The 16,445-nt window shown below is 41.5% G+C and overlaps 1 protein-coding gene across 6 annotated transcripts in view; it reads left to right on the forward strand.

Moving 5' to 3' along the window:
- LOC145342226 (BCL-6 corepressor-like protein 1) overlaps positions 1 to 15,041 on the forward strand; it is a 248,698-nt gene extending 233,657 nt beyond the window's left edge. For all 6 annotated transcript variants that reach the window (XM_080187598.1, XM_080187597.1, XM_080187601.1 and 3 more), the window contains 2 exons: positions 7,010 to 7,157; positions 8,354 to 15,041. In XM_080187598.1, coding sequence (XP_080043724.1) covers positions 7,010 to 7,157; positions 8,354 to 8,648 — 443 coding nt within the window. In that variant the 3' untranslated portion in view covers positions 8,649 to 15,041. The remainder of the gene's footprint in view (positions 1 to 7,009; positions 7,158 to 8,353) is intronic.
- Positions 15,042 to 16,445: the final 1,404 nt, after the last annotated feature.

A 16,445-nucleotide genomic window follows, 5' to 3' on the forward strand; every position in this document is an offset into this window, starting at 1 on the left:
CTTACTCGTTTCATGGTTGTTATTGCATCATACTAGCATTAAAATGTCACCCATTACAAAATCTAGTCTGATGTACATCATTCTACTAAATTTGATTATATCTAAACCAACTCCTGTTGAATTGTTATTACAAAAATATAGAAAATCTAGTGCAGCACATTATAGAGATAATATTGAAAAAAATTGGATAAGTTTACATCTGATTCTGTTTATTTGAGCAGCTCAATAAACTGAACAAAATATAAGAACATAAGAACATAAGAAATAGGAGCAGGAGTAGGCCATCTAGCCCTTCGAGCCTGCCCCGCCATTCAATAAGATCATGGCTGATCTGTCGTGGCTCAGTTCCACTTTCCCGCCCTCTCCCCATAACCCTTAATCCCCTCTCTTATCAAGAACCCATCAACCCGCTTCTTAAAAATATTTAGCGAGGCAGCCTCCACCACTTCAACGGGCAGAGAATTCCAGAGATTCACCACCCTTTGAGTGAAGAAGTTCCTCCTCAACTCCGTTCTAAACCGCCTCCCCTTTATCTTGAGGCTGTGCCCCCTAGTCCTACTGTCTTTTTTGAGCGGGAAGAGTCTCTCCACCTCTATCCTATCCATCCCATTCATCATCTTATACGTCTCAATGAGATCTCCCCTCATTCTTCTAAACTCTAACGAGTACAAGCCTAGTTTATTCAGCCTCTCCTCATAGCTCAATCCCCTCAACTCCGGTATGTCCATCCAACATCCAATATTCTTTTAAAGTAATATGCAAAAAATGGCAGCTGAGGCAGGGATTAAACGGGTACTAATCGCCCACGTAAGGACCTCAAATGGGTTATGGGCAGATGGGCCACCTGGCGGTGCTTCTGCCACCGTAAAATAAGGGTGTAGAAGACCCAATGGCAGGCACATTAACAGTGATACAGTGTACTAATTTAAGGGCATACCTGCCTCTTTTCCCATCTGTTGTCCATAAAATTCAGTAAAAAGTCTGACAACACCAGGTTTCAGTCAGTTTTAGAATCTGGTGTTAACGCACCTCCTGATGGTTTGGGCATACAAGTCCAGTCGAGGGCAGCGGCCTTCCGGAGGAGTCCAATTAGATTCCTTCCTCTTAGGTTGTTGCACTGCGAATCTCTCTGTTGGCTGTTCTGGTTCATCGGCTGTCTCATTGTGTTCACTGTAGGCCTCTTGGGGTTTGTGGAAAAACTCCCGTAGCCTCATTCGCCTGATGAATTCCTCTGTGTCCGCCGCAAGACTGATGGGGTCCGTTTTGGTGTTGGGGCAGAAATTGAGCCCTCGGCTGAGAACTTCGATTTCATCTGGTTGAAGTGTGTAGTCCAACAGATCACGAACCCACGCAGGGCAACCTATAACACAGACTACGCTGAGAGACTTTGCCGTCGCACCTCTCTCACACTTCTCAACCACCTCATACACCAGCTTTACAGCAAACGCCACACCCTGGAAACTAAAATGGAATACATATTCTCAACTTGTGCTCAGGATGCAGCTCAACTGCGAAGCTCTGCCAAGCAGATGAGACAAAGAAACTTCACCACCTACATGCACACCAAGAACAGGAAACTTGAAAAACTTGGCATCGCCGCCAGCAACAACCAAGCCTCCCCCGGCACCACAGTAGAAAACAGCACTACCATAGAGAGGTCTATTGTCAACTTGTCGGACTACACAGTTCAACCAGATGAAATCGAAGTTCTCAGCCGAGGGCTCAATTTCTGCCCCAACACCAAAATGGACCCCATCAGTCTTGCAGCGGACACAGAGGAATTCATCAGGCGAATGAGGCTGCGGGAGTTTTTCCACAAACCCCAAGAGGCCTACAGTGAACACAATGAGACAGCTGACAGAGAGATCCGCAGTGCAACAACCTAAGAGGAAGGAATCCAATTGGACTCCTCCAGAAGGCCGCTACCCTCGACTGGACTTGTATGCCCAAACCATCAGGAGGTGTGTTAACACCAGATTCATCAGCCGCGCTCACAAGACAGCCCCAAACATCACCCAAGCACAATGCAATGCCATCCACGCTCTCAAGACAAACCGCAACATTGTCATCAAACCAGCAGACAAAGGAGGGGCCATCATCATACTGAACAGAACAGATTACTGTAAAGAAGTGTACCGACAACTAAACAATGAGGAACACTACAGACAGTTACCCACAGATCCGACCAAAGAACACACTCGTCAACTCAACAATCTGATCAAGACCTTTGATCCGGACCTTCAGAGTACCCTCCGTGCTCTCATTCCACGTACTCCCCGCATTGGAGATCTCTACTGCCTCCCAAAGATACACAAGGCAAACACACCTGGCCGTCCCATCGTATCGGGCAATGGGACTCTGTGTGCGAACCTCTCCGGCTACGTCGAGGGCATCCTGAAACCCATTGTACAAAGAACCCCCAGCTTTTGTCGCGACACTACGGACTTCCTACAGAAACTCAGCACATGGAGCAGTTGAACCAGGGACACTCCTCGTCACAATGGATGTCTCGGCGCTCTACACCAACATCCCCCACAATGATGGCATTGCTGCATCAGTACTCAATGCTGACAACTGCCAGTTTCCAGATGCAATTTTACAACTCATCCGCTTTATCCTGAACCACAATGTCTTCACCTTCAACAACCAGTTTTTCATCCAGACGCACGGAACAGCCATGGGGACCAAATTCGCACCTCAATATGCCAACATCTTCAAGCACAGGTTCGAACAAGACTTCTTCACTGCACAGAATCTTCAACCGATGCTATACACTAGATACATCGATGACATTTTCTTCCTTTGGCCTCATGGTGAACAATCACTAAAACAACTATATGATGATATCAACAAATTCCACCCCACCATCAGACTCACCATGGACTGTTCCCCAGAATCAGTTGCATTCTTGGACACACGCATCTCCATCAAGGACGGTCACCTCAGCACCTCACTGTACCGCAAGCCCACAGACAATCTCTCAATGCTCCACTTCTCCAGCTTCCACCCTAAACATGTTAAAGAAGCCATTCCTTATGGACAAGCCCTCCGTATACACAGGATTTGCTCAGATGAGGAGGATCGTGACAGACACCTCCAGACGCTGAAAGGTGCCCTCATAAGAACAGGATATGGCGCTCGACTCATAGATCGACAGTTCCGATGCGATCTCCTCAGAAGACAAACACGGGACACAGTGGACAGAGTACCCTTCGTCGTCCAGTACTTCCCCGGAGCGGAGAAGCTACGACATCTTCTCCGGAGTCTTCAACATATCATTGATGAAGACGAACATCTCGCCAGGGCCATCCCCATACCCCCACTTCTTGCCTTCTTGCCATGGTCAAACAGACCATTGTTCGCAGCAAACTACCCAGCCTTCAGGAGAACAATGACCACAATACCACACAACCTTGCCACAGCAACCTCTGCAAGACATGCCGGATCATCGACATGGATACCATCATCACACGTGAGAATACCATCCACCAGGTACACGGTAAATACTCTTGCAATTCGGCCAACATTGTCTACCTGATACGTTGCAAGAAAGGATGTCCCGAAGCATGGTACATTGGGGAGACCATGCAGACGCTACGACAACGGATGAATGAACATCGCTGGACAATCACCAGGCAAGACTGTTCCCTTCCTGTTGGCGAACACTTCAGTGGTCACGGGCATTCAGCCTCTGACCTTCGGGTAAGCATTCTCCAAGGCGGCCTTCACGACACACGACAGCGCAGAGTCGCTGAGCAGAGACTGATAGCCAAGTTCCGCACACATGAGGACGGTCTCAACAGGGATCTTGGGTTCATGTCGCACTATCTGTAACCCCCGTGACTTGCCTGGGTTTGCAAAACCTCACTTACTGTACTGTCTGGAGACAATACACATCTCTTTAACCTGTGATCAGTGCTCCTTCCACACACATTGTCAGCCACTTCAGGACTTGAACAGCAGGTTAGGTGTAAAGATTCACATTCTAATCAGTAATCTCTAAACTGTCTGTGCTTTATATGCTCTGTCTGAGGCCAGAACTCTCCATTCACCTGACGAAGGGACTAACCTGAAAGCTTGTGAGTTTACTATCAAATAAATCGGTTGGACTAAAACCTGGTGTTGTCAGACTTTTTACTGTGTTTACCCCAGTCCAACGCCGGCATATCCACATCATAAAATTCAGCCCATGGGCTCAGCTACTTTTTGCAATGTGTTGATGAATTATTAGCAAATAAAATGTTCCCTTCCATGGGGCTGCATAGCTAAAAAACCCACAAATATTGTATTCACTAGGCTAATTTGTAATTGCTTCATTTGGCCATAGCTTTGTGTAACCTTTACACAATTATTTAATATTCTAATTCAATATTAATAATTAAGTGTAGTGGGCAGCCTATGTATTCTCCAGTATACAGGCTACAATAATTAAGGTTAATTACAATCAAAGAATTGTAGTGCACCAACTCCTTGAGCCCATTGTGTCCATGCTGGCTTGTTAAAAGAATAGTTTAGCCAACCAATCCCCCAGCTTCCCCCCTTTTGCCCTACAACTTTTTTTTCCTCAGGTTTATCCATGTCTCACACCTTATATGCAGCATGGACGAGGGAGGTGATGGCCTAGTGGTGTTATCACCATTCTATTCATCCAGAAAATCAGCTACTGTTCTGGAGACCCAGATTCGAATCTCTCCATAGCAGAATCTGAATTCAATACAAAAAGTCTGGAATTAAAGATGTACTGATGACCATGAATCCTTGTCAGTTGTCAGGAAAAACCCATCTAGTTCACTAATGCCCTTTAGGAAAGGAAATCTGCCTTTCTTACCTGGTCTGGCCTACATGTGACTTCAGAGCACAGCAATGTGGTTAACACTCAACTGCCCGCCAAGGGCAGCTAGGGATGGGCAATAAATGCTGGCCAGCCAGTGACACCCATGTCCCACAAATGAATTTAAAAAAAATTTGGAACATTGAATCCACAATCTTTGGTAGTCTCCTGTAGCGTTCACTGCAGTTTCTATCCCAGCATTGGTTGCAGCAGGTGGATTATGATGGCATACAACTGTTCTTTTCCTCTGGGCCACCCGCAAGTCTTGATCTGAGAATTGTGGGGCTGTTGGCCCCAATCTTTCACTCTATGTCTTATTAATGAGGATGTAAGGTGAAAAGGTCAGGAACAATTCTGATTACCTTGCTCGCAATCACTTTTGTCTATTTACATGGGTTAACCATTTTCAACATTTCATCAAATACTGTAAGTGGTAAGTGGAGAGAATGGCTCTGCGAATATTCTTGATGCCATGTATGTTGTGGCTGCAAGTCCAAGGTGGCATGATATGTGTGTTCAGCAACCACTAATAACCCTTCTCCTTAGTTAGAGTGTGATGCTGTGATAGTGTGTAGATGTCAGGGACTTGGTCATAGGTCCACGGTGTGGCATCTCAAATAGATGGGTGGCAAGAGGGCAAATTGATGGGATATTGAGCTTAGGTGCACAGGGATAGAAATTCTCCCAATTCTGCATTGACCTGGAAGTGAATCTTTCCTTTTAATACTCCTGATACAGAGTATTTTTTAAGTTAGCTATGACAGTGTTGTATTGAACTATGCACTTATCCTGCATGTTCATTATTCAACTTGTTACAGTTTTGTTTCCCCAACATTCCAATACAGCTATAGTAACAAGTTCAATTCAGTGGGAAGGCCCAGAGTTAAATGATACAAAAGTTACAAACCTCGTATTTGGAATGAAGGGTTGTCATACCACAGTATTAACAATCATCCCTTGTTAATTACATTTCAGTTCTTGCATAAATGCTTTGTTGCAGTATCTGTTTCTCTTAATTTTGTATTTTCAACATTTGACAATCTCGTATTTGATATCCAAGTAATTAATGTGTGTTAGAATTACTGACCACCGTAAAACTGCTCAACATACCCTTGCACCATTCTGATGTTAATGGTCCCACAGCTAACTATTACTTTTTTTTTAATGTCAAGGTAATTGATCCAGTTAGAAACAGAGGTTCCAAGCTCTGACCCCTGAGGAACTCTTCTTAATGCAAATCCATTATCCTTCCAGCAGCTACAGTATGATTCCTTTTTAGGGAACTTCTATCCAATTTATTTGTTCTATGAGGAATTCCAAACCTTCCATGACTTTGTGAAAAGGATTCAGAAGTGCCATTTAAAGCATTATAGACCATATCAAGGAAGAATGGCCTAAAAGTGTTTTCATAAAATCATAGAATCCCTACAGTGCAGAAGTAGACTATTTGGCCCATTGAGCCTGCACTGACAACAATCCCACTCTATTCTCATAACCCCACATATTTTACCCTGCTAGTCCCCCTAACACCAAGGGGCAATTTAGCATAGCTGGTCAACCTAACCTGCACACCTTTGGAGCATGGAAGGAAACCCATGCAGACAAGGGCAGAATGTGCAAACTCTGTACAGTCACCCGAGGCCGGAATTGAATCCCGTCCCTGGTGCTGTGAAGCAGCAATGCTAGCCAATGTGCCAACATGCCACTGTTGGCTTTTTAAATCACACTTGGGTTTAAATACCAGTTGTGGTGTTTCACTCCTGTACTTGCTATTATTCAGATTTTCAGCATTGCCAATTTGTTCTTTTTATTTGCTGCTCAGTTTTTGGTGAATTTTGAATCAGTATAGTTTGTTTGTGAAGGTAGAATTAAACACCAGAGGTGGCATGAAGATGGGACTGCACCTCAGGAAGTGTATTGGATGTTGCCACAGTTTGTCCTGACATGATTGTTCAGTTTTCTTTTTCTTGGAACTGTGGAAATAATGGGCTGAATTATATGGCCCCATCACAGAGCGGGCAGGGCTATAAAATGAGGCATGTCATTTGAAAGTCCATTGACTTCAACAAGAATGGAAAATCCCACTCAGTATTAACTATTCAAATAATCATGTTTTTTATATTACTTACTGCTTGCATATAATTGCCTGGACATAATGGTTATATATGAACTTTTCAGAACAGGACAAGGAGACTTCTTGTAACATTTTGGCAAACCCCCCTGGCCTTGATGAAGAAGAGGATGGAGATACCAATAACTTTGTATTTGAGTTTTCAGACAAACCTCTTCTCACATGTTACAATATACAAGCTTCACTTTCTCATGGGTAAGAGTTGGATTCTAAATCAACGTAGTTGAAAATATAGTAGCAGGAATTTAAATCCATTGACATGTTGGATTTGGTGGTGTTTTGGGTTAAAACATTGGTCTTTCATCATTGAGACAAATTAAGGAAGGATGGGCTAAGGAATGCACGTGATGGGAGACAGCCTGGAATTAGAAAGGGCCACAAGTATGTATGTACAACTCCTGACCCTGTGGCCAGGATCCAGCTGGTTTTAGTTGGCTAACTCGACATTGCGGGCCTTAATTGGGACTGATATGTATATCTCAGTGGTGTTGCTGGGTCACTAAATTAGATCCATCTCCTGTATGGGAGGTGGCTTTCACTTGCCTGAATTCCAACGTTAGGACAAGTGGGAAGAAACATATCAAGTATTTGGGAGACTCCCATGTTGCCCCCCACACCTACCACACCTAACATCCTACCTGAATCATTCCTGCAAGGTGGTGAGATGGGTAAAATATAGCCTTTAATTTTCACAGTCTGTGTTTACTTTGATGGGTATTGGATTTAAGTGACAGTAGTATTTCATATTCCTCTCACTCATGTGCTTAGCAGAGTTATTATTGCTAGAGTCTGGTTTTATTGGCTGTGAGACATTGTTTGGCAAAAACAAAAACTGATTTTAATATTTCTGTTGATAACCTCACTGCTACACTCCAGGAATACATCAGAACAAGTAACAATTCAGTGCTCATTCACTGAGTAAAGAGAAATCGGGAATCAGTCTTTTCTTAATGCAGGTTTATTCATAAAACCAAGAGAACAGATGCACAGATTCCCTTTTACTTCTCCCATACAGGTGGAAACTGGTTCTTTGTATATACATTTAAAAATATATTCCCCAATTAATAACAGCTGTTTTCACTTACAACTAGAACATGCACTTCATTGTGACAGGATTGCAACATTGACAGAGATTGCTTCTTTCTAGGTCGTAATTTACCATCCAATATTTTATTCCATTATATTACTGAATACAAGAGGGTAATTAAGGGGGATGACAAAATCCTGATTTTGATGTTGATTTGTAATTTTGATGCATGTTAAACTGTTTTATGTATAATCTTGTGGTAATTCTGCACCTTAAATGATGTACATTTTCAGGTTTTTTATATGGTTATTCTGCATTGTTGTAAAGTTATACTTAATGCTGCATTTCTTTTTTGTTTGTGCAGTCCTTGTAATTGGCTGGTCTTATCTGAAGTTCTGCGAAGATTGAAAATGTCAGTCAGAATTTTCCAATCTCGTTTTCCTCACTTTGAAATAGCTACCATTACTGAGGTAGAATTTTACAAGCAGGTGTCCACAAGTCAGGTACATTTTCAGCTTGGGAACCTCCAGTTCTGCTCTCTGGATGGCAGGATGTCTCTGGAACTAGTACGGTGCGTGCCTGAGTTGTTGGACCTGATTGGTTCTACAGTGGAATTATTAACCGAAGACTGTGAGAAAGTTATTACGTTCACAAGGTGAACCAAAATCATGACTGATCGATAAGCCATTCCCATCTCAAATAAATAGGGAATGTGTTGAATGGGTACTAGCAGGTTTGTACAGTATGCCAGCCGATACTTCTGTTGTCTCAAATCAGGCATGGACCAGCCACCCTAACAGAACAGAGAAATAACAGGTCAGTTCTGACCTTATAGTGCAACAGCAAAAGGATTGCTGGAATATTTAAAAGAAGTGTCAGAATATTTTATCTAGGTTCATTAAAATATTTTCTACCCAACTAATTATGTTGAGTACACCTTAGTTTGTGATCCATTAACCATGAAAAATAATCAATAATGCCATTGGATTAATTGATTAATCAATATTTATTCCTGTTCCCACATTTTGCTCATCCTTTATTTTCTTTTTAAATAGAAGTACATAACTTCCTTTATTTTCTCTCTGATTCACTCACTGTCTTGTTCCACACATTGGTTTTTGTTTAGAGGACAGGCTGGTGGTCTATTTGCAGACCTTTGAGAACTGCTCTCTCAGCCAGCTATATGGAGATAGCAGGAATGCCTGGCAATTAAGGTATTTCTGATTTCTCCTCCCGCTCTTCCTCATGTAATCTCGAGCAGGTGCCTTGACTAACTGACAACTCTGCACATTAATGAATCTGAGATCAGGCATTTCGCAGAGTATGTACACTAAACATGTGTCCAAACATCATAACTTGTGCTATTTGATATTAAAGAAACACAGCTGTGTATGTATAACTTTAAAAAAAATCATTTGCATCTGCCTTGCACACAAATAGAACTAAATGATGTTGGTTTTCATTAAATGTGAATTGGATAATGTTTTTCGAGATCAGGAAACAAAAATCCACCAGAACTATATTACCAGTGCCTGAAAGATACAAGTGTCCAATATCTAAATTGCAACTGTTCAGCTTGTAGCAACTGGGCATATAGTCATTGATAGAGGATATTTTAATAGATGTATTCACAAAGTAAACAGTCTCTTGATTTTGAGCAGTATCTAGAAATTGGATATTTGTAACCCACAAGTAGAGATTCTGACATTTTTGTCATCGTAAGTTTTGTGGGTGCTTGTATTTTCATGATCAAATTTTATTTTCCAGTTTAAAACCATTCTAAATCAGATTGATAAAATGAAAATTAAATATTGGGATGCATGCTGTTGATTGAAGTAAAATTGAAAAGCCCACTGGAGGTTTTGCTAATTTGAGCCCACATTTCTATTACTCTGTGATGATGCACTTTACTTTGAATGCTTGTTGAGTTGCACTTATCACTGACATACTGTACTGCAGGAGTTACCTGAACTAAATTCAAAGCCACAGCAAGATAGGGGACCTAATGGCATGTGCACAACATGAAAGCACTTGCATGTAATAAGATAAGACAGACAAGAAAGCTATAATGAACTCCAATGCAGATTCAATGCTAATGAAATCAGTATTCACTCCTTCAGCTGTATTGCAAAGACCACCTATGATGATGAACATTCCATTTTTGCCACTCCAACCAACATTTTGAGCTAGAGCCTAACAAGCCTTCATTTTAAACAAGTCCATCCACCAAACCCCCATATCTAAAGGTTAGTTTTCATTGTAGATTAGGAAAGAATAATCTATATCCAAAGGAATTATTATTACTATTTTCATATTGATGTGAAGCAGTTGGTATGTGCAGAGCTGCAAAAGTGGCATTTTAACTCAGGTCAAGTTATTGATCTGACTCCCAAGCACATAAAAAGCAAACTGTGAGATAGTCTCGCGCTGCTCGGGCTTCAGTCAAACATTTTGTAACTCCAGCTCAGTGTAAAACTAGACTAGAAAATTTATCCACCTGACCGTTAGATTCTCCTGCCTGTATGCTCCCAAAATCAGATTTTGCTCAGTATCAGTTTGTTCATACATACTGAAAATGCAGTTTTCCTCTGCTATGGCACATATTCAACAGGTATAATGGCATTGTATATACTGGGCATTCATTTTGCCAACTTTAAATCATCAGAAGTTGAATAATTCAAAACTCAGTTGTATTAAATGTTTGGTAACACATTTGTTGCCAACAGAAAGATAAGTGCGTAGCATAAAGCTACTGATTTTGCAGTTTGTTATTGGTAGCAAACTTATCTAAAATATTCAGCTTGTATCGCTGGCACTGGTCCACATACAGCTCAGTTTAAATTTTAAGATTTTGCCTAAGTGCAGATACACCAAGCTGGCCCTTCCGTCACTCCCTCAAAAAGTGTATGATCAAGCAATAAAATTGGTTGCTTGCTTATATCACAGTTTGAATATTCCATCATAGATGAGGTATAATCTTATGTAATCTCATATGTTAAGAAAGCTGAGTGGCTGCAACATGTTATTAGTTCTGAGCCTGTAGGTGGTGTGAGAGTTATGTTTTAGGACTCATTAATCCACAGTGGCTCTCAACTAATGTGCAGCAAACCAGCCCAATTTACAGTCAACTTCCCCTGCCTGAAACCTAAGTGAAAGTAACATGAGTGCTTAGCTCCTCAACCCCTGTCTCCTTGGTAGATTAAAAAGTCAGCATCCTGTGCAATATTTCCTTAAACGATTAGACAGCTGAGTTGCTGAGTGACAAATGGGGAACTGATCATTCCAAGGTCAGCACTTCTCTCAAAATCCACAGTGATAATGATATGATTTGCATTCCACTGACTGTTGCATTTTGCAACATGTGCCCTACCAGCCATTAACATGTAACAAATAATAAGATGATGAAGCCAGCATCCCCTTGAAACACAAACAGGTCTCTATTATACTTGCAAGAGATTGATACCTCCCCAACCCCAGCTGTATCAGTATCATCCACAAGTTAGAAGAGGAAATACCATATACCCAACCAGGGGCAGAATATTAAATCCACTCATCCACATTCTTCCCTCACAAGTCCCATCTTAGTACAATGTTAGTTAAGAATTCCCAATTCCCATGCTGTAACACTACCACTGGAGCATCCAGGCATCATAAACTGACCTCAGGAGCACCATCTTGACATTCCACTGCCTATAGACCCCTCCCCCAACTGAACAGAACTATTGAATGTGCAAATCATCCTTCCTTTACTGAAGAACACTTGGGCCCCAGATCCCCCTTCACCCAATGAACATCATTTTGAAAGCCCATTAGCATTGTAACTGCATTCCTAATCTGCACTCGAGCAGCATGAGAGAGAACTCCATTCCCACTAAGGAATATTCTGAACTCTCTTAATCTCCCAACACCCCCACCTTCAGTACCTTCCTTGTTCCTTAGGCCCATCTTCCTCCCCCTCTAACTTTCATTTTATTGTTGTCTGCTCTTTCCTCAACATTCTTCATCTTACCTCCTCTCCTGTCTCCTCTTCCTTTCACATTCACTCTCTGCACTTTATTTCCCTATTCAATTCTACCTTCACCCTACCTAATCCCCACCACTACCTTCCTTGCGTTGGTCCAATTAATCCACTTGCCTCGCCCTGTTTAACATTGGTGTAGGCACCTTGGATGGAATTTAGTGAGGATTATGGGAGCACTTTGGGGAGGAAAGGTGCAAGGGTTGGTATGCCTTTTGCGTTCCCAATGGCATTGAATTCTATCAACATGCCAGATGGAGGGCTTCCTGCTGAGTGGCCATTTAAGGGTTGCTTAAGGATCTCTTCCACTGCCAATGGTATTTTGCCAGGTAAAACCTGGCTTCCTCCCTGTGGGCTTGGGATGGTGTGCCCTCCTGATCTGACACTCTGACTCAGAGGGCCTTCCGAGCAGTATCCATGCTCGAGTGCATACCGGAAGAGTTGCCAGCCCTCCAATTGATCCATCAACTCTTGGAGATGGTTCTTATCCCTTGAAGGAATGGGAGTCCAAGCAGTAGCTTATGAACTGCCTGATTGCCATAGAATCTGGTCAGAGTTCCCTGAAACAGCATGATGTGGAACACCACTGCCCTGACAAAATTCAGTCATTTGTGTGGGCATATGTTCCCAAGTGCTCGGTGGCTGTAACATGCCATTAATACTATGCCAGTAGGTGGTGCTATATTATGTGATTAATTAAATTCACTGGTCCTCAACTAGCCCAACTGTTTTTCCAGTAACTTCCTCTGCCTGAAACCTAAGCAAATGTAGCATGAGTGTTTTAATTCAACTCTCTCACCCTGGTAGTGACATTTACCCATTTGACACTAAATCTAATCTTCAATTAAAGCTAGATTTAATATGAATACGTAGTTGCAAATGATTTATTTAAGAGGAATTAAAGCCAATGTTTCTGTAAAGGAGAAAAAATGAAGTATATTTTTTATTTGTGCATTTACTTTGAGACATGTTTAATTTGAGTTTGTCCATGAGCTTTAGCAGTCACAGTCACAAAAGAACACATTGGTCTTTCTGTTATCATTACGAAGTGAAAGAAGAAAAATCTGCTTTTGGAGAAATAATGGTCTATTCTTCAATTCACAATTTTCTTATAATTAAGATGACCTGAAGTATGTCCGGGATCTATGCTTGATTTAATTCAGCTGAAAATATTTTTACTCTTTAGTGTCAGGGTGTATGTAGTTCCAGCAATTCTGGATGTTCACTGATTGATTGTGCAGAAGGAAATGATCAGGAAATCAAAAGATGTATGGTTAGCACAGATACCTAAAATCTAATGTCAATAATCTCAAACATGTCTGTTTGACCCTCAGTTTCAGCAGTTGCGAAAAACTTTTTGATAATTCAGCTTTTTTTTACCTGAATTTTGGTCAAAAATAGGAGTGAAATCAGCTACAAACAATTTCCTGTTTTTTAAGATCTAGTTTAAATAAATTTTTGCTATCAGAAAATGTTGGTTTAATCAGCAGAGAAACTTGAGAAAAACATACAATATTGTCAGTAAGTAATAAATACAAATGCCTTTGCAGAGTAATGTCAGAAGGAATTGAGATATGCCATTAGCTACTTTCTTGGCATGTCTTGTCCAATCCTTACTCTCCTGACCGTGGAACTTAATTCTATGTAAGATGCAAGAAATTAAAAGTGCACCCTGCATTATTACAGCAAACAAGTGTACTTGGCACACCAGCAGTGCCATGTGCCAAATTTGACATCATCAGATTTTACTGGGTTTAGCTCTAAATTTGAAATTCATTTATCAAGCGTGATTATCAGAATTTAATCAGTTAATCAAAATCAACAGGCTTCTCTAAACTATTAAGTATATAAAATAATTAATAAACTTAACTAAATTGGAAAACAATTACATTCGTCAGCAATAGAACAGATGCAATGGTGCCTCGATTATAAACTGTTCATAAAGATCACAGTTGATAAATAAAAATGTTCTGAAGGCTTTGTCTGCCTGCCAATCAGCATCTGAAAGAGAAATCACTAGGTTAATGTTTCACGATGAAGGATCACAACTAAATCTTTAACCTTTTAAACAGATCTTTTCTCTCTCTGCCTTTGATCAAGTTATTGCAGAATTCCAGCATTTTCTGTGTGTGTTCAGCTTTGGCAAATGCCTTTTTATTTCTACTGTAGGCAATCAGTTGACCATTTTGAATTAAGAGGATGATCTCTGCTGATACAGGTTGATTCTAAATTTCTACATTTATTCAGTTTTATTGTAATTTGACCAACTGTTGTTGCCATCTGGGTGCTCAAGGTCTGCTGTAAACTCAGTTTATATTTCAGCATTCCTTCAAAGAAGTGGCACTTCTGTTCAGTAAAACATGTAACTCAACCATGTGGACATCAAATTCTGCTAGTTAATTGGGCATGTTTTTATTGCAAAATCTCCTGTGAGGTAGCTGAATTTTGGTGCTGCAACTCTGCAAAGAATCTGTTGCAATGTATAAATAGAAGTATTTACCTGTTGAAAACTGCTGCAGTTACTAAAATAAACTTCTAACAAACTAGATAAGGCTACACCTTCATATAAAAATCCTTCTTGGAAGTTTATAAGACTATTCTATGTATATTTTGTACAGTGTTTGATATTGCTAAAAGGAGTTGGAACCCTGTTGGTTTACTCTTAGTTTATATAAAGACATCTGCATTGTTTTGCTGAAAACTAAACCGGTAATGGATGGGTTTTTGAATTCTTCATGTTTATACATTTGTTGTTTATATACACCAGAGTTTTTTTGTTGAAAAAGTAAATTATTTAGTTGCCAGCATATTTCATTTTGAAGATTTAACAAATGTATTGTGTTGGTAATAAAAGCAATGAGGTATTTAGGTGAAAGTCTGTAGATTGGACTTTTCAGATTTATTTCTAAAGAGCACATAGAGAGAAGGCCTTGCTGTTTTGTTTACAAGAACTGAGTTGGATTCTGGAATGAATCAAACATCCCATTTATACAGTTATCTGAATCAACCCATATTAAACTTATTTGGATTCTTACCTTTTGGTTCAGAGTTGCATTTACTGCAAGTACACTCTTCTGTTCATAATCACATGTTCTGTCTGTTTTTCAGATTCGGTAAGAGTCTTGAAATGTTAAGGTTGAAAACATTCTTAGACCATAGATTTATTTAGTACACAGCACATAAACATGAGTGGGAACTCTTAGGTACATATACACAAAGAGCACGAGTATGCCATTCAGCCCTTTGAGCCTGAGATTTAATAAGAACTGATCACATTGTAACTTCATATCTTCGCTCTGTCTACTCCCAATCATCTATCACCGCTTTGTTTACCAAAAATCTATCCACCTCTGCCTTAAAGATATTTAATGACTCTGCTTCCACAACCTTCTCATGAAGGAAGCTAAAAAAAGATTCATGATCCTCAGTGAAACAGTCTCATCTCACCTCTGTTTTAAGTGGGTGACCCCAGGGTGGAATTTTCCCATGATTTATCAAAGTTGTGCTGTGACTGAAAACTGGTGTGCATCTCCTCAGATGGACTGCCGAGTTTTCAGGTCAGATCTTTTGACACTGAGCAAAATAAATCTGGAGACGTGGCTTATGCTGTCACTGGTAGAGCAGGCCTTGATTGGGTCAGCAGGGCCGGCCCATCTGAACTAACACTAAACTCTACACAGCTCCCCCACCACCTTGACTGCAATCCAAGATACTCCCCACCACAGCACAACCATCAGGCACTTTCCCTCACCGACATTGCACAAGCATGGGGTTCAGGACTTCCCAGAGGGTACATCCTTAGCATTGACAAGATTTGATCAATAACTCCTATTTCTAGATTATCCCACAAGATGAAATATCCTCTCCACACATACCCTGTCAAGACCCCTCAGGAACCTATGGCCATGATTCTCCCATCCCGCTGCCCTATTTTTTAGTGCAGCGAGCCAGGAGAATCACGCAGCAACCGATTCACAGGATTTGCGCGAACACTTGCGTCCTGCATGTGTCTCCCAGCACCAGGCGGCATCTGCATTATGGTGGAAGATGTATTTTAATATTTGAATATCATTAGTGGGCCCAGGACTTAAGTCTCCGGGCCTGCTAGCATCTCCCACCCCACCAGAGTGTTTCATTCCAGTGGGGATTATACTAGCTCCCCACTTTCAGAGGAGGGGCAATCGGGGGCCCCCCGGAGGTCAGGTGGGGAGGTAGTGCCTGTTGGACATTGGCACCCTGGCAGTGCCAGCCTGGGTTCCCTAGCCCAGCCCAAGGGGCAAAGTGCCAATGCCCAGGACACCTTAGCACTGCCCACCAGGCATTGAGCAGGGCCAGTGGGTGCAATCAGTGGGTGTGGGGCGGTTTCCATTGTCACTCCACAGTTGGGATCAGTGGGGGAAGGAGGGAGGCCAGCAATTGGGGTGGGTGGTAAGCCTGC

The sequence above is a fragment of the Carcharhinus amblyrhynchos genome, chromosome 4 (assembly GCF_965287045.1).
Source record: "Carcharhinus amblyrhynchos chromosome 4, sCarAmb.v2.hapA, whole genome shotgun sequence".
NCBI lineage: Eukaryota > Metazoa > Chordata > Chondrichthyes > Carcharhiniformes > Carcharhinidae > Carcharhinus > Carcharhinus amblyrhynchos.